The 24,693-nt window shown below is 47.6% G+C and overlaps 3 protein-coding genes across 3 annotated transcripts; 2 read left to right on the forward strand and 1 right to left on the reverse strand.

Annotated features, from left to right (window-relative positions):
* The first annotated feature begins 1,542 nt into the window (after nucleotides 1-1,542).
* On the forward strand, nucleotides 1,543-4,597 carry ARF5 (ADP ribosylation factor 5). Its single transcript, XM_053608913.1, has 6 exons — nucleotides 1,543-1,746; nucleotides 2,267-2,347; nucleotides 2,672-2,781; nucleotides 3,250-3,321; nucleotides 3,861-3,986; nucleotides 4,116-4,597. Exons 1-6 carry the CDS (start codon nucleotides 1,680-1,682, stop codon nucleotides 4,200-4,202), a joined length of 543 nt encoding a protein of 180 aa, XP_053464888.1. The 5' UTR covers nucleotides 1,543-1,679; the 3' UTR covers nucleotides 4,203-4,597.
* A 1,447-nt stretch (nucleotides 4,598-6,044) lies between these two features.
* FSCN3 (fascin actin-bundling protein 3) lies at nucleotides 6,045-11,555 on the forward strand. Its single transcript, XM_053608914.1, has 6 exons — nucleotides 6,045-6,294; nucleotides 7,283-7,979; nucleotides 8,325-8,443; nucleotides 10,271-10,430; nucleotides 10,915-11,085; nucleotides 11,350-11,555. The coding sequence occupies exons 1-6, from the start codon at nucleotides 6,151-6,153 to the stop codon at nucleotides 11,553-11,555; spliced, it is 1,497 nt and encodes a 498-aa protein (XP_053464889.1). The 5' UTR covers nucleotides 6,045-6,150.
* An 8,148-nt stretch (nucleotides 11,556-19,703) lies between these two features.
* On the reverse strand, nucleotides 19,704-24,179 carry PAX4 (paired box 4). Its single transcript, XM_053608915.1, has 10 exons — nucleotides 24,073-24,179; nucleotides 23,612-23,742; nucleotides 23,120-23,335; nucleotides 22,736-22,811; nucleotides 22,028-22,153; nucleotides 21,755-21,837; nucleotides 21,166-21,235; nucleotides 20,786-20,841; nucleotides 20,133-20,271; nucleotides 19,704-19,774 (listed from the first exon to the last, which is right to left on the reverse strand). The coding sequence occupies exons 1-10, from the start codon at nucleotides 24,083-24,085 to the stop codon at nucleotides 19,704-19,706; spliced, it is 981 nt and encodes a 326-aa protein (XP_053464890.1). The 5' UTR covers nucleotides 24,086-24,179.
* Between the last annotated feature and the right edge of the window lie 514 nt (nucleotides 24,180-24,693).

A 24,693-nucleotide genomic window follows, 5' to 3' on the forward strand; every position in this document is an offset into this window, starting at 1 on the left:
ATTGTGAAGATTTGTATCATTGGGTAGAGATACCAAAGAGCAGACCCTTTCAGTCAAGGGGAAGAGAAAGCAGTGAAATAAAGTAGTGACAACAGAGATGGAGAGAAAGACGCTGATGAAAGAGCTAAATATAGAATTGACCGGACTTGGTGATCGATAATTATTATATTGGGACTCTTTAAGATGTGCCATACTCTTGTAAAAGCCCTTTTAGGAATGCAAATCTGTGACTAAAGAGAAAGGGAAATTCATGCCCTCACTCACACTGGTTTCCCAAAGTCTGTTCTCCTTACAGACTTTGCAGGTAGGATCAGGCAAGCCCTAGAGTTGTGTTCAGACCCAGTTTCTCAGTGCCTCATATGATGTCCAGGTACACTATATATAACATTCATTTACATTATTTCATCATCTTAATATTCACCATAATTCCTTGAGTTAGAACAACTATGTCCTCTTTTACATCTGAGAAAGTAGTGGAAGAGTTGTACCATTGAAGCCAAATCCTCAATAAATGGCAGCACTAAGATATGAAGTAAGGCTTGAAGTAGTACTGTCCTATTTAATTATGGTCAGTAAATATTTGTTGGAAAAGTGAATGAATGAGTGAAAGTTTTCTGATTCTTGGCTCAGCTTCACCTCCAGCCCATCAGCAATTCTTAGAAGCCCTCTAGGAATCCAGAAAGGGCATAATGCCTGCCCTTACTCCGCTGAGCAACTTATTAGTCCAGTATAACCCGATAGGCACCTGTTAAGCAAATTTGTTAAATGCTTGGCCCTGAGCTAGAAGTGTCAAGCATTTAACTCGCCATAGAAGAAATGTAATTTCTATTTTACTATTACCCTCTGATGCTAAAATGAGGGGGGGAAATTATATGTGAGGCTCTTGGGCTCTAGGGAGGCAAGATCCTCACAAAATCCAGAATAGGTGTGCATAATAATACAGGTCTGCAAATCTTTAGCAAAGTGAAGAAAGAACTTCAGAAAGGTAGACTGAGCCTGGATTGAAAGACGGTGCCCGCGTGGCAAGCAGGGGAAGGTGGAGTTCTCCAATAGTGCAGGAGTGGGTCTGTGACCACTCTGCCCAAGGCTGGGAATCTTCTACTGGTGCTGCTGATTAGAGATCAACCTATTGAAGGTTTTAAGGAACTATGAAAGCTAGCAGAGACTTCTCGGGCATCTTCGTCCCCTACCTCTGGCACGCTCGCACGACCACCACTAAGGCAAATGCCCTCCAGAGAAGCCAAAACGGCAAGAGGAAAGATTAAGACCCCTGTCGCAAGTGCACACAGTCGGTTGTGCTAGTCGGAGCCCACAGCGGGCCGGACCAAACAAACCAGACCCCAGAGTCCGGCCACTGGGGGAGGAGGCCGCTGTGCAGCGATGCCGGTCTGGGCTGCCGGTGCAGCGGCCACAGGCTTGCCCCACTCGCGCTCTCTCCCTAGGGCCGCGGGGGACCCAGCAGGACTACAGAGGATCGCAGGGCTTCAGCGGCTCGCGGCTCCCGGCTGGGGGCGGGGCCTGCGGGGGCGGGCCCGCGGTGACGTCGGGCGGGCCGGGACGCGCGGAGGCGGCGGCGGAACCTCCACCTTCTGCTGCTGCTGCGCCCCATCCCCCCGCGGCCGGCCGGTTCCAGCCCGAACCCCGCGTCCGCGTCCGCACCCCCTCCCCCGGGCCGGGCCATGGGCCTCACCGTGTCCGCGCTCTTTTCGCGGATCTTCGGGAAGAAGCAGATGCGGATTCTCATGGGTGAGGCATACCAAGCGCGCGGCCCGGACCCGGCGCCGGCCCCGGCCCCTGCGCAGCCCTCCCGCCCCCGCGTCCCTCCAGCCCTTTTCACCTGGGTCTCTGACTCCGACTCACCCCCCTCCTTACTGCCTGGGGCCTCTGTCCTCGGCGGGTCTGCATCGCTGCCCGTGGGGTCTGAGACCCGGTGCTGTGGGCCTGGGTGGGGTGAAGCTCCCTCCGCCCCAACCCGGCTGGTAAGAAGGGAGGATTCCAACCTTGGAGACGACTTTTAAAAGGAGCGCGGCCTTCCTCTCCTGCCCCTTACCTCCCAGTCCTCTCCTGTCCATTGCCCACTTTGGGCAGGAGTTGGCGCAAGCCACCCAGACTGCCCTCAAGGCCCGAAGGTAGATAAGAGCGCACACCTGGAGGCGCTCGGGCTCTCCGCCCCTGTCACCATCAGCTGTCCTGGCCTCTCCCTTTCCCTGGTCTCTAGGGGGCTCCCTTGCTCCCCTCTCCATCCCTATGCCCCTCTCTGTTGCAGTTGGTTTAGATGCGGCTGGCAAGACCACAATCCTGTACAAACTCAAGTTGGGGGAGATTGTCACCACCATCCCAACAATAGGTGAGCCCACGGTGGGGCAGGGAGGAGCGGGAGCGCCGTGGCAGGCCTTCTCTGGGTCTGCTCCTGGTTCTGCCTCTTATCTGGCGCTGACCCTGACATCAGATATGGCCACTTGAGAAGTGGGTCAAGGTACCTCTGTGTGCCTGCACAGTGGATGTCCCCCTAGCCCCGCCCTGTATGTTGACTGCTGGTCTTCTGGGACTCTGTTCTCCTGGCCTTGATCAATGCTTTCTGGTTTTGTGTCCCTGCTAAGATCCTAGTAGTTTTAGTGAGTTCCTTCTTTTCTGGACTTTTCCTCATTTTTTTTTTCCCAATTATCTGCAGGCTTCAATGTAGAAACAGTGGAATATAAGAACATCTGTTTCACAGTGTGGGATGTGGGAGGCCAGGACAAGATTCGGCCTCTGTGGCGGCACTACTTCCAGAACACTCAGGTGGAGTGTGTGGGGGACCGCGAATTCCAGGGGAAGAGGTGTTAGGACTGGGAAGACTGAGATACTGGCCTGGGCTACCCTCCCAAGCCAGGAAAAACCCCTTCCTGCTTAATGCGTCATTTAGTTGGCCAGCCCTTACTCATCTCTCAAAACTCAGCTTAGTCTTCATAGAGTTAGCCACCTAGAACTTCCTCTGAGAAGCAGGGATCTAGGACCATGCTGCCTGATTTAGCTCTCATCACATACCTCCCTCCTATTTCCTTGCACATCTTTAAATTGATTTATTTCTCCTTGAGAGTAGAGGCTGTATCCTTGCAGTAGCATCTCTAGTTTGTGCTAGGACTTCTGCAGATCCTTAGTAGAAATTTACTAGATAAGAAAAGTTAGCACAATTAAAGATGGGAAGAAAAGAGAGAGGGCCAGAAGTGGGTATGTCCCAGGTGGGAATGATACTTCCTTCCTGCCCAGGGCCTCATCTTTGTGGTGGACAGTAATGACCGGGAACGGGTCCAAGAATCTGCCGATGAACTCCAGAAGATGGTGAGTACCCAAAGTCCTGGGAACTGAGCCCTTGGCCTGGGTACAGAGAGAGGTCTTTGGTGGTATGGAAGTCAGGGAATCCTCCACAGGCATCAAAGGCCAGGAATGTGAATTTATCTTTGTGGGCACAAAGACGTTGTATCTCTCGCCTTATTTTGGATAGGACTGACTTTTTCTATGAGTTCTCATGCCTTTACATCTGGATCTGAGAAGCTGATGGGGAGAGGAAATTATATGTGTTAAAGGAAAATGTCATCTTATATTCTTGATTTGTTCATTTGGAAATTTTGTCATTTTTCTTTAGGTAAGTAATCAAATTAGAAAATGGCCTTTTCTGGACTTAAGGCTTAGGTGACCTCAAGCTCACTGATAATTGTGTCTTGTGTGCAGCAGTAAATGATACTGTATTTTTATCCCACAAAGAAGCTAGAAGACAGGAAGGGGGACACCACCCCCCCAACACAGCAGGGTAAGGGGAGCCTGTGGACCTTGCTGGAAGATGGAACCACAGGGTCTGAACCTTTCTTCTCCCTTTTCAGTTGCAAGAGGATGAGCTGCGGGATGCAGTGCTGCTGGTGTTCGCTAACAAGCAGGACATGCCTAATGCCATGCCCGTGAGTGAGCTGACCGACAAGCTGGGGCTACAGCACTTGCGCAGCCGCACGGTAAGGGTCCTGCCCACATCACAGTGGACCCTGCCTTTCCAGGAGAGCCATAGGCTGGGTGGGACAGGGATGGCAAAGCATCCCCTTTCCTTCTCTGCTGCTGACCTCTTTCTTTCCTTCTTCCCACAGTGGTATGTCCAGGCTACCTGTGCCACCCAAGGTACAGGCTTATATGATGGGCTGGACTGGCTGTCCCATGAGCTGTCAAAGCGCTAACCAGCCAGGGGCAGGCCCCTGCTGCCCAGAAGCTCCCGCGTGCATCCCCGGGATGACCAGACTCCCGGACTCCTCAGGCAGTGCCCTTCCCTCCCACTCTTCACTCCCACAGACAGAGGCCTCTGCCCCTGCTCCTGCCTGCATGTTCTCTCTGTTGGAGCCTGGAGCCTCTTTTCTGGCCACAGAGGGGTCCACTCTCCTGCCTGCTGGGACCTGTGAAAGGGGTTTCCTGGCCAAGGCCCCCTCTTCCAGAGGAGGAGCAGGGATCTGAGTTTACTTTCATTTTTTCAGTTTTGGGTGTACCCTTGGGGCCAGGTGAGGGGGGAAGGTGAGGGCTCCAAGTGGTGCTATGATGTGGCACTGGATATTGAGTAATAAATTTGCTGTGGTTTGTATATGGTGTTGTCTGTAGCCTAGAAGTGGGAGACTGGGTTGTTGGGTGCAAAGAGACAATGGGGGAGAGTCTCAAACTAAAGGAACAGGGCCAACACTAAAGCCTTCCCCAACACACACATACCCTCATCTAGCTCATGTCTCCCTGCATATTCTTGCGCTGGAAATACCACGGGGTTTTCAGTGGTAGAAATATCATTCCTTCCCCAACTCCAAGGAACCTCTGCTGAAGCATGGATCCATAAACCACATAGTTCCCCTCATCATCATTCTAGCTACTTAGAGCAATAGTTCTTAATGATTGCTTTGCACATTAAAATTTAAGGGGGAGGGAATGTGTGTTTAAAATATAGGTCCCGAGGTGCACTTCAGAAAGCACAACTCATCAGGATTAGTATGAGGCCCAACAACATGCATCTTTAAAATTTCTCAGATGATACTGGTACTAATAGTCTATTAGCCTTATTTTACAAAACGTTGATGGAGCCTAGGGGTTGCAGTTCCTCACTATGCACCGCTGGGATTCTTTCTACCCAGGAACACCCCAACTAGGGGGACTAGGAAAGTGTGCACAAGAACCAGGGGTGACCTTTTCTCCAATTGTGGTTGACTCTACCCACTTGCTTTTGGATCCCAGCAAAGTTTAAACAAAACCCATCATCACCATTATTATTTTGCCTTTCTCTGGTTTTTCATGTTGTCAGTTTCTTCAGATTCTGGGCTAGGATTTCTCTCCTTGAGCTTTGTGGAAGTGAGTCCCAGAGACGCCTAGACAATAGAGACTCTTTGAACAGGAAAGGCTGGTAGTCTTACAGGAGCTCTGGCTGTTTGCCAGCCAGCTGTCCTACCCACCAGTAGTGCAGCTGGGCATTGATGAGATGGGGCTCTGTGCTGTCTTCATCTAGGCCACTCTCCTTACCCTGGTTCTGAGCCAGCCTTCCTAACTAGTGTGGGTAATTTGATCCCTGCTGGTTATCTATCTAGGGTTTCCTTACACTACCTGGAAAGTAACTTCTGGGATATTTTGGCCTCATCCTCTCAAGCACCATAAAAGCTGATAGATTTTTCTTGGATCTCTTGAACTTAAAAAAATATGAGCTGGAAGGGAGCCAAGAAGAACCCACTTATTAGGGAGAAAGAGATTGGTTTCTATCCTGTTATCAAAAGGAAAAATAGAGATAAGGAAAGGGAACAACTTGCCTAAAGTCACAAGTTGAGGTTCTGATTCCTAGTCTCAGCTCAGCCTATTTTGTTGCCTGGAGTGGCGTAGGAAGGCGTATACCAGAAGCTCTGGGCCCAATTCCTCTAGGCCGTAAATTGACGCAACTTGAGCCAGGGCCCTCTCCCACTGTGGTAAGATAAGGGGCAGGCCCACAGTCACAATGCTCCCGGGTCACAGAGGCACTGGGCCCTAGGCCAGCCTCTGCCTGAGAAGTTCCCTCTGGAAACTTCTTGTGAGTACTACGGGCCTTTTTCCAGGCCTTATGGCCTGTGGAACTTCACCACTGGGGGGAAGGCTGGGCCGGATAGAGTCATCACCCGTGACACCGGCCCCATGGATGGGGTGGAATGGATACCCAGACATCCCAGGGTCGAGGACCTAAGGGTTGGGCTCATCAGCTGGGCAGGAACCTACCTTACCTATGAGTCATGCAAGAACACAGTCACTGCTACCGCAAAGAGTTTGGGCAGGAGACAGGTAAACTGGAATCAGTTTAATGGCCAAGCTCTCCTGGTGTGTGTTGCAGGGGGGCGGGGGGGCATGTGTGTGTCAGCAGGGATGCACTCTCAACCTAATCATATTTCTAGCTTCTGTCATTGACAGCCCAAGACCCTTCTACTCCAGACTTTTGTTCACAGTCCCCATTGCTCCACTGTGGAATCCTCCAAATGTATTCCACAAGGTGAAGCCTCAGCCCTGGCCTTGCTGTAGCTGCTTCCTATCTCCATCTCAGCACAGGATGGTTGTGTCTTTTGCAAAGAGGAGCGGTGGAGAGCCAGGCTGGAAGGCAGAATTGTGGACATCCAGAGCAAGTCGGGCTAGTGGAGTTTATTGCAAGGCCTCTGTTTCTGTTCTGGTTGAAAATGAGAATCTCAAAAAGCCCTAGCAGAACTGGTCTTAATTTGAGAGAGGAATAGGCACCTCCAGAATGGGTGTCAGAGTTAGGCAGAAGCAAAGTCCTCTTATAACAAGGTTGACCAGCTGAACCAGACGATTTCTCTCGATTCTCCATGTTCTGGTCTTTTTCCCTGGAGCCCCAGCCTGCCTATCAGAGCTCTTTCTTTTCTCCTACCATGCTGGGGAGGCAGGCTTTGGGGATGGAGGTACTGGCTGAGTGTGCTATCCAGGGGCAACAGTTAGAAAGAAGAAAGTAAGCTTTTAAACCACAGCATTTCTTGAAAAATTAGGTATTGTAATGGATCAAGGAAAGGAGAGGGAGGTTTACCTTCTGAAAGTGCCATCTAGAACTTCTCTTTGGACCTAGAGAAGCCCTATGGTCCAGTGATGGAGGGATCCAGAGATCCTTTAATTACTCTTGGCTGGGAGGGTGAAAGTGCTAATGGTAATGGAGGCAGAAGTGGTTGGCCTTGATGAAGGTGCTGGGGTACTGTCCGGGTGATGGTTGTAGGGCTCCTCAGCTTAGTCACTCAGCAGTCCTAATTCCCTCTTCTCCCAATGCCTCCAGACCTGGGAGCTTCTGGTGAGCAATGAGCATGATACACAGGCCGTGGTACGACTAAAGAGTTTGCAGGGGCTCTACCTGCTGTGTGAGGGGGATGGCACTGTGAGTTATGGCCGGCCAAGGACCAGCCACCATGGATGCTTCCTACTCCGTTTCCACCGTAACAGCAAGTGGACACTCCAGTGCTTAATTTCTGGTCGTTATCTGGAGTCCAATGGCGAGGATGTGTTCTGCAATTCCAGGGTCCTCTCAGCTTACCACATGTGGACCCCCCAGCCAGCCCTACACGTCCATGTAATCCTCTACAGCCCCATCCACCACTGCTATGCACGGACTGACCCCACCATGGGCCGCATCTGGGTGGATGCAGAAGTCCCCTGCCTGGAGGAATGTGGCTTCCTATTGCATTTCCAAGATGGATGCTACCACCTGGAGACCTCTACACACCACTTCTTGTCCCACTTAGACCGGCTGGTCTCCCAACCCTCATCACAGACAGCTTTTCACATGCAAGTGCGGCCTGGAGGGCTTGTGGCGCTGTGCGATGGAGAAGGCGGCATGTTATATCCACAGGGCACGCATCTGCTCCTGGGCCTGGGCTCCAGTCCTATGAGGGGTGAAGAATGGTTCATCCTACAGCACTGCCCCACCTGGGTCAGCCTCAGGTCAAAGTCTCGGAGGTTCATCTCCATCACCTACGGTAAGTGCTGGGTCCAACACAGCCATGGAGGGAGAGGTGCTGGGTGCTGGAAAAAGGAAAATGTGTTTGGGATCAGCAAGAATTTTTTGAATCTGCTGATAAGAAAGATTCTGGGGTATCATGGGGACCATTTTTTGCTATGGAGAGGGACAGAAAAGTAGGGTTATGAACTGTAGAGGCAAGTCACCTGGGTCTTCTGCAGACTACCATGGTCTGACATAAGGTGATTAAAGTTGAAAAGGAATAGTGAAGGAAAGAAAGCCCTGGGTACAAAGCATGGAGGAAGGACTGAGACCCACAGTGAGACCAGACTCAGGCTCCTAGTGACATTTTTTTTCTCTGCAGATGGTGAGGTACATGGTACCTCTGAGCGCCTAATCCCAATGTCCATATTCCAGTTTGAATGTGACAGTGAAAACTCCACCTTGCAGCTTCGTTCAGCCACCGGCTGCTACCTAGCCCAGGTGAGACCTTGTCTTTTGGAGCAAAAGATTTTAAGCTCTGACCTCTCCCTCTCTAGATACCCTTTCTTTTTATTTTTATTTATTTATTTATTTTTTTTTGAGACAGAATCTCACTATGTCACCCTCTGTTGAGCTGCTCACAACAACCTCAAACTCTTGGGCTTAGGCAATTCTCTTGCCTCAGCCTCCCAAGTAGCTGGGACTATAGGAGCCCACCACAATGCCCAGCTATTTTTTGCTGCAATTGTCATGGTTGTTTAGCTGACCCAGGCTGGATGGATTCAAATCTGCCAGCCTCAGTGTATGTGGCTGACACTGTAACCACTGTGCTATGGGTGCCAAACCCCCTTTCTCTTTCCTCAAGACAGATGAGCAGATGGTGAGGTGAATTGGGAGGCCCTTATCTGTACACATTTATTTTCACTCAATGGAGCTTCTTCTTTTTTTTTTTTTTTAATTAAGACAGAATCTCACTTTGTCACCCTTTGTAGAATACTGCGGAGTCACAGCTCACAGCAACCTCCAACTCCTGGGCTTAAGCGATTCTCTCGCCTCTGCCTCCCTAGTAGCTGGGACTATGGGCACAATGCCTGGCTATTTTTTGGTTGCAGTTGTCATTGTTGTTTAGCAGGCCCAGGGTGGGCTCAAACCCACCAGCCTCGGTGTACGTGGCTGGTGCCCTACTCACTGAGCTATGAGCGCTGAGCCTCAGTGGAGCTTCTTTAAAAAAAAAAAGCTTTTCTGAGGCATAATTTAAATATATACAAATTATAAGTTACATATATGTATATTATATATAAATATGTATAATATGGTGTTTTTATAAATGCACCTATTTTAAGTATAAAAGTCGGCAAGTTTTGAAATATATATATAATCCTACAACCGTGTCATGCCATACCACAGTTGGAGAATATTTCCATCACCACAAAAATTCCCTCTCGCCCCTTTGCAGTTTCCCTCCATCCTTCCTCTTCTCCTTACCTCCACCCCTGCTACCACTCGCCTGTGTTTTTCCCTGGAGACTAGATTTGCCCACTTGGAAATTTCATATAAACAGAACCATACAGTATGTATGTTACATATTTATGTATGCTCTCCTTTTTCTCAGCACAGTGGTTTTAAGATTCACCCATGACATTGCATGTATTAGTAGTTCATTCCTTTTTATTATTGGGTAGTATTCTGTAATACCACTTATAAACAAAATTTGTTTATTCATTTACTTGTTGATGTACACTTGGATTGTTTCCAGTTCAGGCTGTTATGAATGAAGTTTCTATGAGCGTTTGTGAGCAAATCTTTTTGTGAGCTTACATTTTCATTTATCTTGGATAAATACCCAGGAATGAAATTACCAAATCATATGATAGACACATGCTTAACTTTATAAGAAAATCAGCTTTCTACAATGAAAGGAGGACATTTTTTTTCTCAATAAGAAAAGAAAGAAAAGGGTTGGGGGGGTGGGATGTGGGAAGACAATACGGTAATAAAAATGATGGGAAGAAGGCTGAAGTTGTCAATCCTTATTCCTTTCTTTTTGAGGTAGAATCTCACTTTGTCACCCTCAGCAGAATGCTATGTAATCACAGCTCACAGCAACCTCAAACTCCTGGGCTTAAGTAATTCTCTTGCCTCAGACTCCCAAGTACTTGGGCCTACAGGCACCACCACAATGCCTGGCTATTTTTTTTTTTTAGAGACAAGGCATCTCTCTGACTCAGGCTGGTCTCGAACTCGAGAGCTCAGGCAATCCACTCAAGCATGAGCCACCACTCCAAGCCAATCCTTACTCCTTGTCCCTGTTCCTGATACTCTCCTCAGAGGCGCCACAGGACAGTGATGGCTGATGGACACCCCCTGGAGCCTGATACCTTCTTCCGAGTGCACTGGAACTGTGGCAAGATCATCATGCAGTCCTCTAACGGGCGCTACCTGGGCATTGCAGCCAATGGCCTGCTGATGGCCAATGCTACCCTTCCAGGTGAGCGGAGCGGCCCTCCTGTCAGGTTGTTCTAAGTCAGGGATGCTTTTCGAGGAAAGTGGAATATGATATTTCCAAAAAAAGAAAAATAAGCCCTGGAGTTGTGTCAGAAGATTTTGCTCTGGATACTCTCTCATTTGTTGAATTTTTGTCATCACTTGAGCACACCACCTCAGTTTCATAGTCTGTCAACTTCTGTATAGAGATAATATTCACCCTGTTGCCTCACACAGTTGTCATGAGGATTGAACAAATCAATACATCTCAAGGAAGAAAGAATATTAAAATTTCTTGGGTGCCCCACTGTACTAGATGCTCTCACAAACGATTCTCATGCATTTAGCATCAGACCTGACAGAGTAGGTGTTCATTCAATGTTAAAATACTGGCAACACCCTTTGCAATTAGTGCTTCCCCTCCTGCTTCCATCTGGGGAAACATCTGGAGGCAGCCCATCCAGATAACTCCTTCCTATTTCATTCAGGCTCAAATGAGGAATTTGCGATTCGATTAGCCAACCGCCCCTTCCTTGCGCTGCGCGGTCGGTACGGGTACGTGGGCTCCTCGTCAGACCGTGACCTCATACAGTGCAATATGAACCAGCCCGACTGCATTCATTTACTACCCTGCCGTCAGGGCATCTACCATTTCCAGGGTGAGTGGCTCCTCTTCCCTGCCCCTGGGTTCACAGTCTGGCCCCCACCTTAGCTCAGACTTCGGGCCTGTTCATTATTAAAGGAAAAGCAGGGCTCCTTCAAAGCCCCACAGTGGGTTGGCAGACAGAAACCAATGGAAACCCTGCTGACCCTCCTTCATTTCCATAGGCAGACCTGCCAACACAGGCAGGAGGGGACCACCATGGGGGGCAGGTGGCCTGCCTCGATGAATGGTCCTCAAACCTGAGCTCTTCCCTCCCCAGCACAGGGTGGATCCTTCTGGTCAATAACATCCTTTGGCACCTTTCGCCCATGGGGAAAGTTTGCCCTGAACTTCTGTATAGAGCTCCATGGGAGCAACTTGCTCACGGTGCTGGCACCCAATGGCTTCTACTTGCGAGCAGACCGCAGTGGCACCCTATTGGCAGACAGCGAGGACATTACCAAAGAGTGTATCTGGGAATTTTAGGTAAGAGAAAGAAGATAAGAGTGTGGGGCCCAGGGGAACAGGAGCCAAGGGTGAGAGGAAAAAGGAGCTGGCTGAGGAGGCATGCGATGGGAAGACCAAAATGCACTCACAGGCACACTTCCCACAATTTGATTGACTCCAGGCATTTATTCCAAATCTGTGTATTCCCTGAGGGCTTCTAAATCTGAACTTGGTAGAGAGAGGAGAAGAAATCAGATCTAGGTGTCCTGCTATTAATGCTGCACTGACATGTGGGCTTGCAAGGAAGCCTGGAGAGGACAAGGTAAGGTGTTCTTGTCCCTCTCTCTCTGACTCCATTAAGATGCAGAATTTTTCCCCATTTTCAGGAAAAACAGGTGAGAAAAAGATGATTTTGATCCTATGCACTTTCTATCCTTACCCCAGATCCCTGGGAAACAGATGACTCTAAGGCATTTATCTCCAGCCCTGACCCTCCTCCTGAACTCCTACGTCATCTCCTTCCTACCTCCTGATGGACAGTTGACTTTTTTTGTCCTGCTAGTCCCTCAAAATTCACATAGCTGAAATCAGCCTTCCCTCCTAAGGCAATTTTCTTCTTCCTGTCATCCCCCGACATTCCACCTTCCCAGTGCTCAGGCTCAAGACCTCAGCACCATCTCTCCATCCTTCCTTTCTCTTCCTTCACCAAACCCTGAAAATTTTGGAATATTTCCTTAACATGCCTCTTGAGTGCTTCTTTTATGATTATCACCACCACCCCTCAGTTCCAGGCTGTTCACCAGCAGGAGTATGGCTTCCCAGGCTCCCCAGCACTGCTCCCTACCATGAGATCTGGCCCCAGTAGTGTCATGGCCACACCAACTTTGCCTTCTTTAGATGCTGCCTCCCATCATTCCTCATTCACACTCTTCAGGGCACCTCTTTGCTCTTAGTCCTGTCCTTTTACAGTCAACCTCCCTGTCCTTGCTTGTTGCAGAAAGCACTTCAGTTTTGACATCAGACAGACCTGAAATCAAGAGCAATGAAGCCTTTTCCTATAAATTAACTTGTTCATCAAGAATGGGACAAATCACTTTCTTCTCTCTTCTCCCACAGGATTTTATCCAGTGTTCTAAAAGCCAGTGATCAACAAAGGATTGACTGATTGCTGAAGGATTCTATTTCCTCTCTCCTCCACAGTTCAATGGGAGACCACTTATCAAAATCCAAATCCTCCAGGAAAAACTACTACACCAAACAGAACAAGAACCCCACAGTCAAGATCCAAGAAAAGAATATCTGTTATACAACTTTTCCTACCCAGTTTAGCAAAACACCCGTTTCAAGGAATAATACAAAACAACAGGCCACCTCTAAGATCCTGGTGTGAATCTGACTCAGTACAAAGCAGGGGTTTGAATGAGGATGGAGATTGAGGCCCCTGGCTGCTCTATTTTCTTTCCAGAAGAGGGGAAAGTAAATAGTACCCTGGTTCTTCTACTGATCTGTCCCTATCCCCATCCAGAACCACCAGGCTTTTCCCAACGGCTCCATGTAGAGCCAGCCTTGCCCCAAAGGATTCAGAATCCAATTGTAAGCTGAAATGTGGCTCTGATTTAGAAAGAAGGAAGGATTATTAATCCTGAGGGCATAAGGTAATAGTAGGAATGCCTTCTGACTGTATAGCCTCCCCACCTCCTCTACCATAGTTTACCAAACTTCCCTACACAGTCATTACCTTTGATCCAGTGAGATGAGTATTTCCTCCACCACTTCTCACCTTTTACAGGAAGCTGAAGGGATTTTCCATTGTTCCATGACAATCACAACAGAGCTAGGCCTCTAATTCATATCTTCTGACTGTAATGCCCACTATTCTTTCCATCAAAGCAGGATTTGTAAAATGCCTGCCATTCTTTCACTGTCTTCATGATTTTGGCCTTTAGCCACCTCCCATCTGCTCTATTAATGCTTTTATTGGCATATGCTCCTAAATATATTTGTTTAGAAAGGCATATTTTTATCATTATCCTAAAATGGAAAACCAGAATCACTTGCCATAAATTAAAAGTCACTATAGAAATAAATACAGGCATACCTCAGAGACATTGTACATTCAGTTTCAGGTCACTGCAATAAGCAAATACCATAATAAAATGAGTCACATGAATTTTTTAGTTTCCCAGTACATATAAAAGTTATGTTTATGGCCAGGTGTGGTGGCCCATGCCTGTAATTCTAGTACTTTGGGATGCTGAGGTGGAGCATCACTTGATGTCAGGAGTTCAAAACCAGCCTGAGCAAGAGCAGAGGCCCATCTCTACTAAAAATAGAAAAGATTAGCCAGGAGAGGAGATGCCTGCCTGTAGGCCCAGCTACCTGGGAGGCTGAGATGGGATGATTGCTTGACCCAGAAGTTCAAAGCTGCAGTGAGTTAAGATTATACCACTATACTCTACCCTGGATAAAAAAGTGGGATACTATTAAAAAAAAAAAGTGATCTTTAAGCTATACTATAGTCTAATTAAGTGTGCAATAGCACTGTGTCTAAAAAACCCAATGTATATGCCTTAATTTTAAAATACCTGAAGACTGGATATGGTGGCTCATGTGTAATCCCAGCACTTTTGGAGGCCAAAGTGGAAGGATGGCTTAAGCCTAGGAGTTCAAGACCAGCTGAGCAACATAGTAAGACCCATCTCTGCAAAAAAAAAAAAAAAAAAATTTTAATTAGCTGAGTGTGTTGGCACATGCCTGTCACCCTAGCTATTCAGGAAGCTGAGGGAAGAGGATTGCTTGAGCCCAGGAGTTTGAGATTGCAGTGATCTATGATACCACCATACTCTAGCCCAGGCAACAAAGCAAGACCCTGTCACAAAAAAACAAAAAAAACTTTATTGCTAAATAGTAATGCTAATGATCATTTGAGCCTTCAAAGGATTTATGATCTTTTTGCTGTTGGAGTGTCTTGCCATGATGATAACTGCTGCCTGATCAGGATGGTGGTTGCTGAAGGTTAGGGCTACTGTGGCAATTTCTTAATATAAGATAACATGAAGTTTGCCACATTGATTGACTCTCCCTAATACTAATGATTTCTCTGAAGGTTGGGGTGACTGTGGCAATTAAAATAAGACAACATGAAGTTTGCCACATTGATTGACTCTCCCTTATACTAATGATTTCTCTGTAGGATGTGATGCTGTTTGATAGCGTTTGACTCACAGTAGAATTTCTTTCAAAATTGGAGTCAATCCTCTCAACATGTACTGCTGCTTTATCAACTAAGTTTATGAAATATTCTAAATCCTTTGTTGTCATGTCAACAATTTCATAGCTTAGGGCGCCAGCCCCATATGCCAGAGGTGGTGGGTTCAAACCCAGCCCCGGCCAGAAACTGCAAAAAAAAAAAAACAACCGGGGTGGTGCCTGTGGCTCAAAGGGGTAGGGCGCAACAATGTTCATAGCACTTTCACCAGGAGTAGATTTCATCTCAAGAAACCACTTCATCCATAAGAAGCAACTCCTTCCTTGTTGAAGTTTTATCATGAGATTGTGGAAATTCAGTCACTTCTTCGGGCTCCACTTCTAATTCTAGTTCTCTTCCTATTTCCACCTCATCTGCAGTTCCCTTCTCCACTGAAGTCTTGAACCCCTCAAAGTCATGCACGAGGGTTAGAATCCGGTTCCTCAAAACTCCTGTTAAGGTTGATACTTTGACCTCCTGTGAATCACAAATGTTCTGGAGTAGCACTGTTCATCTCCTTTAAGGCATCTAAAATGGTGAATCCTTTCCAGAAGGTTTTTAATTACTTTGCTCAGATCCACCAGAGGAATCACTTTCAATGGCAGCTATAGCCTTACAAAATAAATTTCTTAAGTAATAAGACTTGAAAGTTGAAATTACTCCTCTATCCAGGGGCTGCAGAATGAATATCATGTTAACAGGTATGAAAATAATATTAATCCCCTGTATGTCACCATCGGATCTCTTGGGTAATGAAATACATTGTCAGTGAACAGAAATATTTTGAAAGAAATCTTTTTTTCTGAGCAGTAGGTCTCAACAGTAGACTTAAATTGTTCCATAAACCATGATGTAAATGGATGACTGTCATCCAGATTTTGTTATTCTCTTTTCTAGAGTGCAGGCAGAATAGATTTAGCATTTTTCTTAAGGTACCTAGGATTTTCAGAATGATAAATGAACATTGGCTTCAATTTAAAGTTACTAGCTACTTTAGCCCCTAACAAGAGAGTCTGCCTGTCTTTCAAAGCTTTAAAGCAAGGCATTGGCTTCTTTCTAGCTAGGAAAGTCCTAGGTGGCATCTTCTTCCAATAGAGGGCTGTTTTGTCCACATTGAAAATCTGTGGTTTAGTGTAGCACCTTTCAACAGTGATCTTAGCTAGATCTTCCGGATAACTTGCTGCAGCTTCTACCTCAGCACTTGCTGCTTCACCTTGTACTTTTATGTTATAGTGATGGCTGCTGTCCTTAAATATCATGAACTGACCTCTGCTACCTTCAGACATTTCTTCTGAAGCTTCCTCATCTCTCTCAGCCTTCATGGACTTAAAGAGAGTCAGGAGTTAAGCTGGGTTAAGCTTTGGCTTAAGGACATATTGTGACTGGTTTGATCTATCTAGACCATTAAAAGCAATAAGGCTGATTCTCTTTCTTATCATTCATATGTTCCTTGCAGTAGCAGTGTTTATTTCCTTCAAGAGCTTTTCTTCTGCATTTACAACTTGGCTAACTGGGGTAAGAGGTTTGGCTTTTGGCCTGTATTGGCTTTCAATCTGCCTTCTTCACCAAGCTTAATTATTTCTAGCTTTTAATTTAAAGTGAGAGAAATGTTATTCTTACTTGAACACTAGGAGGCCACTGTAGGGTTATTAATTGGCTTAATTTCATTTGTCTTGGGGAATAGGGAGGCTGGAGGAGCAAAAGAGGAAAAGTGGGAACAGACATTTGGTGGTGTAATCAGAATACAAGCAACATAAAAAAAAAGATACATGCAACATTTATCAATTAAGTTCACCATTTTACACGGTGTGAGTCATGGCATCTCCAAATTACAATGGTAACAGTAAAGATACCAGGGCAGATTTAATAATAATGAAAAAGTTTTGAAATAATGCAAGAAATAACAAAATGTGATACAGAGACATGCAGTGAGCACATGCCATTAGAAAACTTGTGCTGATAGACTTACCACAAACCTCCAATTTATAAAAAACACAATATAATGAGGTATGCCTGTATAATGATGACAAAGTGATATTATCAAATCCTAGTAAGATTTTCCTTGCTGGCCCGAGGCTTAAAGCTTGAGGTTCCTTTCCCTTTCTTGATAAAGGAGATTAACAATGATTAAAGAGACAATGACCAAAATGGAACTGGATATAACCAGAATTAAAGGGGAGATGAAAAGAAAATCATTTTCTTACTTTTGACTCAATATTATTTAAAGCAGCATCCACATTGCCTCCTAAATACAGAACACAATATTTCCACCACTTTGGAAAAAATTGCATTTGTCATAATAAATGCCTAGTTTTAAAATCCATTGAGAAGAGAAGGCTGAAACCCAAACATGACAGAGATTCAGTCTGGTTGGAGGAAAATGACCTCAGGTTATATTGTTCCCCAAGACATAGAAAAGAACTTTAAAAAAATTAATCCAATAAGTGAAGATTGAGAATACCAGAGACTAGGGAATCTTCTTTTCTAGACAGCATTAAGAACAAGCTAAGATGTGCAGAGGTATACACTTTTCAGAGAGATAGGACCTTAGAGGTTGTTTAATACAGAATCTCTTCCTCAGAACCCCATGAATTCATAAATAGTAGTCTCCCCTTATCTGCAAGGGATTCATTTCAAGACCTGCAGCAGATGCTGAACCACTGATGGTACTGAATGCTTTACATATATACACAACATTCCTAAACATACATACCTATGATAAAGATTGATTTATGAATTAGGGGCGGTAAGATACTAACAATAGAACAATTATAACAATGCTAGCATCACTACTGGTGTACTTTGGGGCCGTTATTAAGTTAAATAGGTGTTGCTTGAACACCAGCACTGCGATACCATGACAGTCGATCTGATAACCGGGACTGTGGCTACTCAAGTGACTAGCAGGTGGGTAGCAAAGTAGACAGGATGAGGATGTGAGATTTCATTGTGCTACTCAGAATGGCATGCAATTTAAAACTTACGGATTATTTCTGGTATTTTCCATTTAATATTTTTGGACTGCTGTTGGTCACAGGTAACTAAAACTCAGAAAGCTAAACCATGGATAAGGGAGACTACCATACACACTCAGATGCCTGGGCATGTGTGTGCAAGGGGATATTACAAGCATGTGCACAGACACACACACACAGTCTTATGCCAGGTTCCCCATAAGTGGCCAGGCATGGGGCCTCCACTGAGTAGTTTCATCTGCTGCTAACATCACTCCTGTCACCAAAGTGCATGGCTTATTCTCAGGCTGCACTATCCTATTTTTGTTGCCCCATAAAACCTCAACTATGTCCCTAGACAGTTCTGCCCACCAAGGCCTCTAGTCTTAAATAGAGAAGGCAGAGCAGAAGCAGAGTATGCTCTGTTATCCTTGAGATTTAATTCTAGAACCCTGTGGGCCTATAGAACTTTCTTCACTGATTAGAAAGGCTCCATAATTCTTTTTTTTTTTTTTTTTTTGTAGAGACAGAGTCTCACTTTATGGCCCTCGGCAGAGTGCCATGGCCTCACACAGCTCACAGCAACCTCCAACTCCTGGGCTTAAGCGATTCTCTTGCCTCAGCCTCCCGAGTAGCTGGGACTACAGGCAAGGGCTCCATAATTCTTACCATCAAACTCAGCTATGAGCCACATGTAAACTGTTGGGCATTTGAACTGTGGCCAGTGTGGCCAGTGAGGAGCTGGAGGAGCTGAATTGTTCATTTAGTTTAATTGCAATTACATTTAAATAGCCACAGGTGATTGGTGGCTGCTTCTTGAACAGCACAGCTTGAGAGTATTTGATAATCAAGAGACCTCTTAAAGAACATCAAGGTTAGTACCCGTCCCCAGATGGTAGTAGATATGTCATCACTCCCCATTCCTATCCCTTTCCCCACCATCATTATCTATTTCCCCCTGCCTCTCAAAAGGAAAAGGATCTGGAGGGATGAGCCGGTGCTCCTTTCTTCACTTCCTTCCCCCCATATTCCTCCTTTTCCCTGAATCCCAAGACTTCCCAGGAGGGGCCTAGAGCTTTCTCTGCAGGAGGACAGAATTGAGAAGATTTGAAACTCACTGCCAAGAAGAACCAAGAGAATGCTGGAGCATGTATAAGTGGAAAAGCAGAATATGAAAAAAAAATTATTTATTTACTGCTGTGACAAAAAATACATATGCAATTAGGGAATTGATGTCTATTTTTCTTAGATTAAGGAATTAAAGCAAATTTTCTTAGCTGTAGATAAGGTACTGTGGTTAGGTAAGAAAAAAATCCTTATTTTTAGTGACACATGCTGGAAGACTTGGGAACAAAGTGCCATGAAATATTAGTGTGTGTTTGTGCACATGCACATATGTGTGGGCACATGAGCACCCGGACACCAAGACAGATCGATACATGCATGGATACACATATGAGTACACAGATGCATTGATATGTAGACAAACAGATTAGATACATATACATATTGATTAGACAATAGGTATAGATAGATGATGGGACAACTGTTCATAATTTTTTTTTTGAGACAGAACCTCAAGCTGTCGCCCTGGGTAGAGTGCTGTGACATCACAGCTCACAGCAACCGCCAACCCCTGGACTTAAGCGATTCTCTTGCCTCAGCCTCCCAAGTAGCTGGGACTACAGGCGCCAGCCACAATGTCCCGCTATTTTTTGATTGTAGTTGTCGTTGTTTGGTAGGTCCGGGCTGGATTTGAACCTGCCAGCTTTGATGTATGTAGCTGGTACCTTAGCCACTTTAGTTACAGGCACAGAGCCAACTGTTTATAATTGTTAAATACAGGGGTGGGAATAGGGGTGCTCATGGGGAGAATATGATGGATGACAAGAACCACTGCTAATCAACAATGTTATTACTGCAGTATAAATGCCTCTTAAGGTCAATGTGAGACTCAGGTGGGTGTTGCTCCACCAGCCCCTCCAATCAGGTGGCAGGGCCAGGCAAAGTCCACACACATGAAGGGGAGACCACAGGAAGGAGGAAGTGGCGACAGTGCATTGGCAGTATTAAATGCCCCCTACTCCATCTCCTTCCCAAGCAGGGCCTCTTGCCTCATCCCAGGTCTTACAGTAGCAGGGAGCCAGGCCTGAGCAGGGCCGGAGGGGCACCAACGAGGACAACAAAGTAGTGCTGAGTCTTGGGAACTCTGCTGTGGGGAAAAGTATCCTGCAAGGACAAGGAAAAGGGAGTTTGGCTTACCGTTCCTGACCCACCCCTCAAAGTAGCTTTAGGAGAACTGTATCAAGGTGGATTTGATGATCTCAACTGGAGATCCATGCCCTCTGGAGGTCAAGGAGTCCCCACAGATCCTCCTCACACCTTTCAGGATTGAGGCCCGGCCTGAGTTCTTACCCCAAGGTTTGAGTCCAATTTGGGGTGGAGTGTCACTCAGAAACCCATCTGGTGCTATTGCCCAGCATAGCTGACAGCGGGAGGGATCCAGTAGTTCCAGAGCAGGCAGAGCTGCTGTGGGCACACTGCCAGAGGCCTGCTAGAAACAGTGAGAGGAGGCCCTCAGTTGCTAGTGACGCTTCCTCTTCAGAAGATGTGGGATCACCCAGGCTGCATCCTGCACAACTCCAGAGGGCACCATTCGCATAGACTATGTGGATGGCACTTTCTTTTCTTTCTTTTTTTTTTTTTTTGTAGAGACAGAGTCTCACTGTACCGCCCTTGGGTAGAGTGCCGTGGCGTCACATGGCTCACAGCAACCTCTAACTCTTGGGCATACGCGATTCTCTTGCCTCAGCCTCCCGAGCAGCTGGGACTTCAGGCGTCCGCCACAATGCCCGGCTATTTTTTTGTTGCAGTTTGGCCGGAGCTGGGTTTGAACCCGCCACCCTCGGCATATGGGGCCGGTGCCCTACTCACTGAGCCACAGGCGCCGCCCAGTGGATGGCACTTTCTAGAAATGTGCACCGCGGGGCCCAGGGAGTCATGGCTCCTAGCTCAAGCCTTCCCTAGAAATGGGAGAGGCAGCAAGCCCTCCTTCTCCTCTGGAGTACCTGTGCAGAGATGATCCCTGAGGAAACCTTTGGTACAGTCAGACCCTGGGAAGCACCTGTAAGATGAAGGTGGCTCTACTCAGAGGGAGGATTTGGTGGGGAGATCTGGTGCGGGGAGCGGGAAGGCAGTGAAAGGTAGGGAGGTTCTAGGAAGGGCAGCAATTTCTGTCAGGGTTGGGAGGAGATGGATGTTACAGCTCTAAACAGTCCTCCACAAGGCAGGGCCTTGGGGAACAGGGAAGGAGGATTGAATCAGGGTTGGCGCTGGGAACGGGCAGCCCGTAAGAACAGGGACTGTGTGTGCCCAGCACCTGGCTCAAGGCTTGGCTTGTGGAATGTGCTGGGTACGTGTGGGGTGGATGCGCGAGCTGAGAAATCACCTGGCAGTTGCATTTCCCACTTGAGCTTCTCTTGCCGGCGCCATTTGGCTCTTCTGTTGGAAAACCAGACCTGAGGGAGGACGAGAACAACGCCGCTGTGCTTTCTGCCCACCAGCCCCTGCTCTAGCCATGTGCTCCTGTCTCAGAACGTGGCTCTTCCTCAGCCCTCACATCCTCCCTCCGCGCTTTAACCCCTGCTCTCCGGCTCCTTCCTCAACTCAGAGGCCTGGGGTGGGGAGGAGAGGAGAGGAGAGCAATATGCAGAAAGGGAGTGAGGAGGGTCTCATCTCCGATTTTTTTCCAAACAAAGTTGTTTCCACCTTCTTTTTCCTTTTTTTTTTTTTTTTTAGACAGAGTCTCACTATGTCGCCCTTGGCGAGTACCTAGAGTACCATGGCGTCACAGCTCACACCAACCTCAACTCTTGGGCTTAAGCGATTCTCTTGCCTCAGCGTCCCGAGTAGCTGTTTCCACCTTCTTGCCTCCTCTCCACCTCATTGGAACCTGAAGCCCTGGCCAGCACAGACTCCTGGCACAGCCTGCTCCGTGTGGTTTGTGCACACCGTGCTGTGCCACAGGGCTCACTCACCCTCACCGTGTCCTCCGGCAGACAGGTGGCAGCAGCCAGCTTTCCACGGGCCACGGAATCAGGATACTGCCCGCGCTGGAACTCTGCAGAGATCAGGGCTCATGCAAAGGCACAAGGGACAAGTTTTGCCTGGCCCTGCTCCCCACCTGTCACGCCCTAAACTGCCTTCCTCCCCAGACAGGTCTACCCACAGTCTGCACCCCCAGACTTCAGGCTGTTCTCGCCATGTCACCCCAAACACCCTCTAATCTGCCATCTGCCCCAGCCCAGCACCTTTTTCCAGTGCCTCTGCTTGGCCTGGGGAGAATATAGTCCGATTCCGGTGGCCAGCCCCTGGGTGGGGACCCCGGGGAGCCTCAGAGCCACTTTGGGGATTGGGAGGAGCCAGAGCCAAAACAGCTGTAAAGGAGAACAATGGCTTATGGAAGTTCGTGACCATGATTCCTCTGATCAGATGGGGTCATTTAGTGCCTATGCCTTTGCCAGGGGAAGAAATGGGTGCAAGAGCACAGCTGAGCTGCTTGGAGTGTTCACAGTCACTTGAAGATGGCCATAAGGGTACTTGGTGAGAAAATGCTCTCAATGCCTTGGTGGGGTCCACTCTTATTGTTCGATGGGGAAATAGCAGCAGGATCGGTCCAGGTTTGTGTGGTCCCAAAGAATATGAAGGATGCTCTAAGAAGCTGTGCACGAGGCAGAGGAAGGATTTGAAATACACAGTTCTGCCTCTTCCTCAGCAGAACCTAGGGGGGTTGGGGACCTGGGTTCACTTCCAGGCTCTGCCATCAACTAGCTGGTGACCTTGAGCAAGTCATTTCACTTCTCTGAGCTTCAGTTTTCTGGGAGGGAATAAGACTCCTTGTCTGTGCCCCCCTTATTGGGTTGTTATGAGGATGCTCCAAGAAAGAATGGAGACTTTGAGAACTGTAAAATGCTGAAGATTTGGCTCTGAGTATCCTTGGGGGCAACTCCAAGACCCACCTGGTGACCTGAGCTGTTCCCAGGGCCGTCCCTGGTCCTCCTGCAGTGTCCGCAGGACTCGGTTGATGGAAGACACCTGAGATGTCAGGGTGTTGAGTGAGAGGATGGTACACAGACCCAGAGTTGCATTGTGAGAACATTCACCCCAAGATCATTTCTTCCCTTCTGTCTCCACCCACATATTGTTCCCAAGGGCAGCCTCTTCTCTCCCCCACTCTTGCATCTTCACTCCACCACCACTTTTTAGAGGAGAAACTTATAAGTTAGAAGGGCCCAGGAATCCTTCCCCCCAGCCTGGCATGCCCACACTGCCAAGTTAGAAGAGCTTCTATTCTCCCCCAGAGAGCCTGCTTGCCAGCCCCAGCACAGAGGGGGGTTACTTACACTAGGAGTCTTGTCCTGGGTGCAAACCCCTTCAGCACGAAGCTGGTGTTGGATCTCCCAGGCAAAGAGGGATGGGCACTCACCCTTCAGCTGGGCAATTCGAGCCACCACAGGGGGTGTGGCCAGACGGGGCTTGCTTCCCCCAATACCTTTGGGCTCCAAGACACCTGTGCGGTAGTAACGCCCTAGGATCTTGCTCACACAGCCATTAGATACCTGAGTCGGGTGAGAATCAGGGATGGGTGAATCAGAATGGGCAGAACAGTGAGTGTCTCTAGAACAAAAGGTGGTTACAAGGCAAAGTGAGACTTAGTAGACCATGCCATGAAGTTGAGAGTCTAACCTCATTTCTGAGAGCCTGAAGCAACCCTACCCAACCTCCAAGAGGATCTTCTAGGGAAGTAACACAAGCCCTCAGAGTCTGCAGCAGCCCCAGCCTCTTGCCTTCAGAGAAGCCTTTTCTTCCAGCTCATTAAGGCCCTTGCACACTACCTTAAGACTCCGTGAGATGTCGCAAGGCCGCATCCCGCTGACTGCCAGCTGCACAATCTGCTGCCGGGTGTCCAAAGGCAGGGGCCGACCATTCACAAAGAGTCCCCCCAGCTGATTCATGCTGCTGATCCCTGGGCATGAGAAAGAGGCAGCCACACCCCAGCTCTCCCCCACCCACCTGTGCAAAGGGTACCTCAGGCCTCTCCAGCCTGGCTTCCCACTATAGTGAAAGTCCTCCCCCAGGAGGATGCCCCCCCCTTCCACTTCTAGGCTCTCAAAATATGCCACTGTTGTTGGATGCTGGCTCCTGAGTGACTCTTCTGATCTAGGAGAAGCAGGGTGGAGTAGGGAGGAAGTGACCTGAAAAAGCTTTCCCCAGAACTTTGGCCAATGGCAGATAAAACCATGTTAATGGAAGCAAAGCCTTGAGATCATCCCATCTCCAGAGTCCCCCTGCTTACCTTCCTGCTGCATGCTCCAGGTTGACCCTCCACAGAAGAATAAGAAACTAACTGGGAAGACTGGGGAGGTAAGATCCTTCTAGGAGCTTCTTTTCTTGTTTAGAGGCAAGGTCTTCAATAATAGGAGGTTATTTGGATGAAATCTCTTGCTTGGAATGGTCTTGAGATGTAATATTTTGTGGTAGATGGTCAAGTCTCTAAAATTGGCCAGGAGGTTGGCCCAAATTAGAAAATTAGGATTCCTTTTACTTAAACCCTGATGCAATGAACTAAAACATGACAGCTGGCTACAGACTGGATCTTTCTGGATATCCTGACAAGGGAGAGCTGGAAGGGTTTTCATTTCCCACATTTTTTGTATCCATTACAGAAAATCAGGAAAGTAGAAAGGGGTAATGTTTTGGAATGCTCAAGCTTTCCCTTTTCCAAATGAGCAACTGCTGTATCTGACCACTTATAATCCTTCTCCACCCTGGCTGACACACATGAGCCAGAGCCCCTGGAGTGTCCAAGTTTAGGGCTCCACCTTCACCCTCAGACAGTCTTGGGTTATGTTCTCCAAACCACCAGCTGGATGTGTCATACAGAGCACTTCAGAGGAAGGCTTTGCCCCTGTGCATT

This window comes from Nycticebus coucang, chromosome 11, assembly GCF_027406575.1.
Source record: "Nycticebus coucang isolate mNycCou1 chromosome 11, mNycCou1.pri, whole genome shotgun sequence".
NCBI classification, from domain to species: domain Eukaryota; kingdom Metazoa; phylum Chordata; class Mammalia; order Primates; family Lorisidae; genus Nycticebus; species Nycticebus coucang.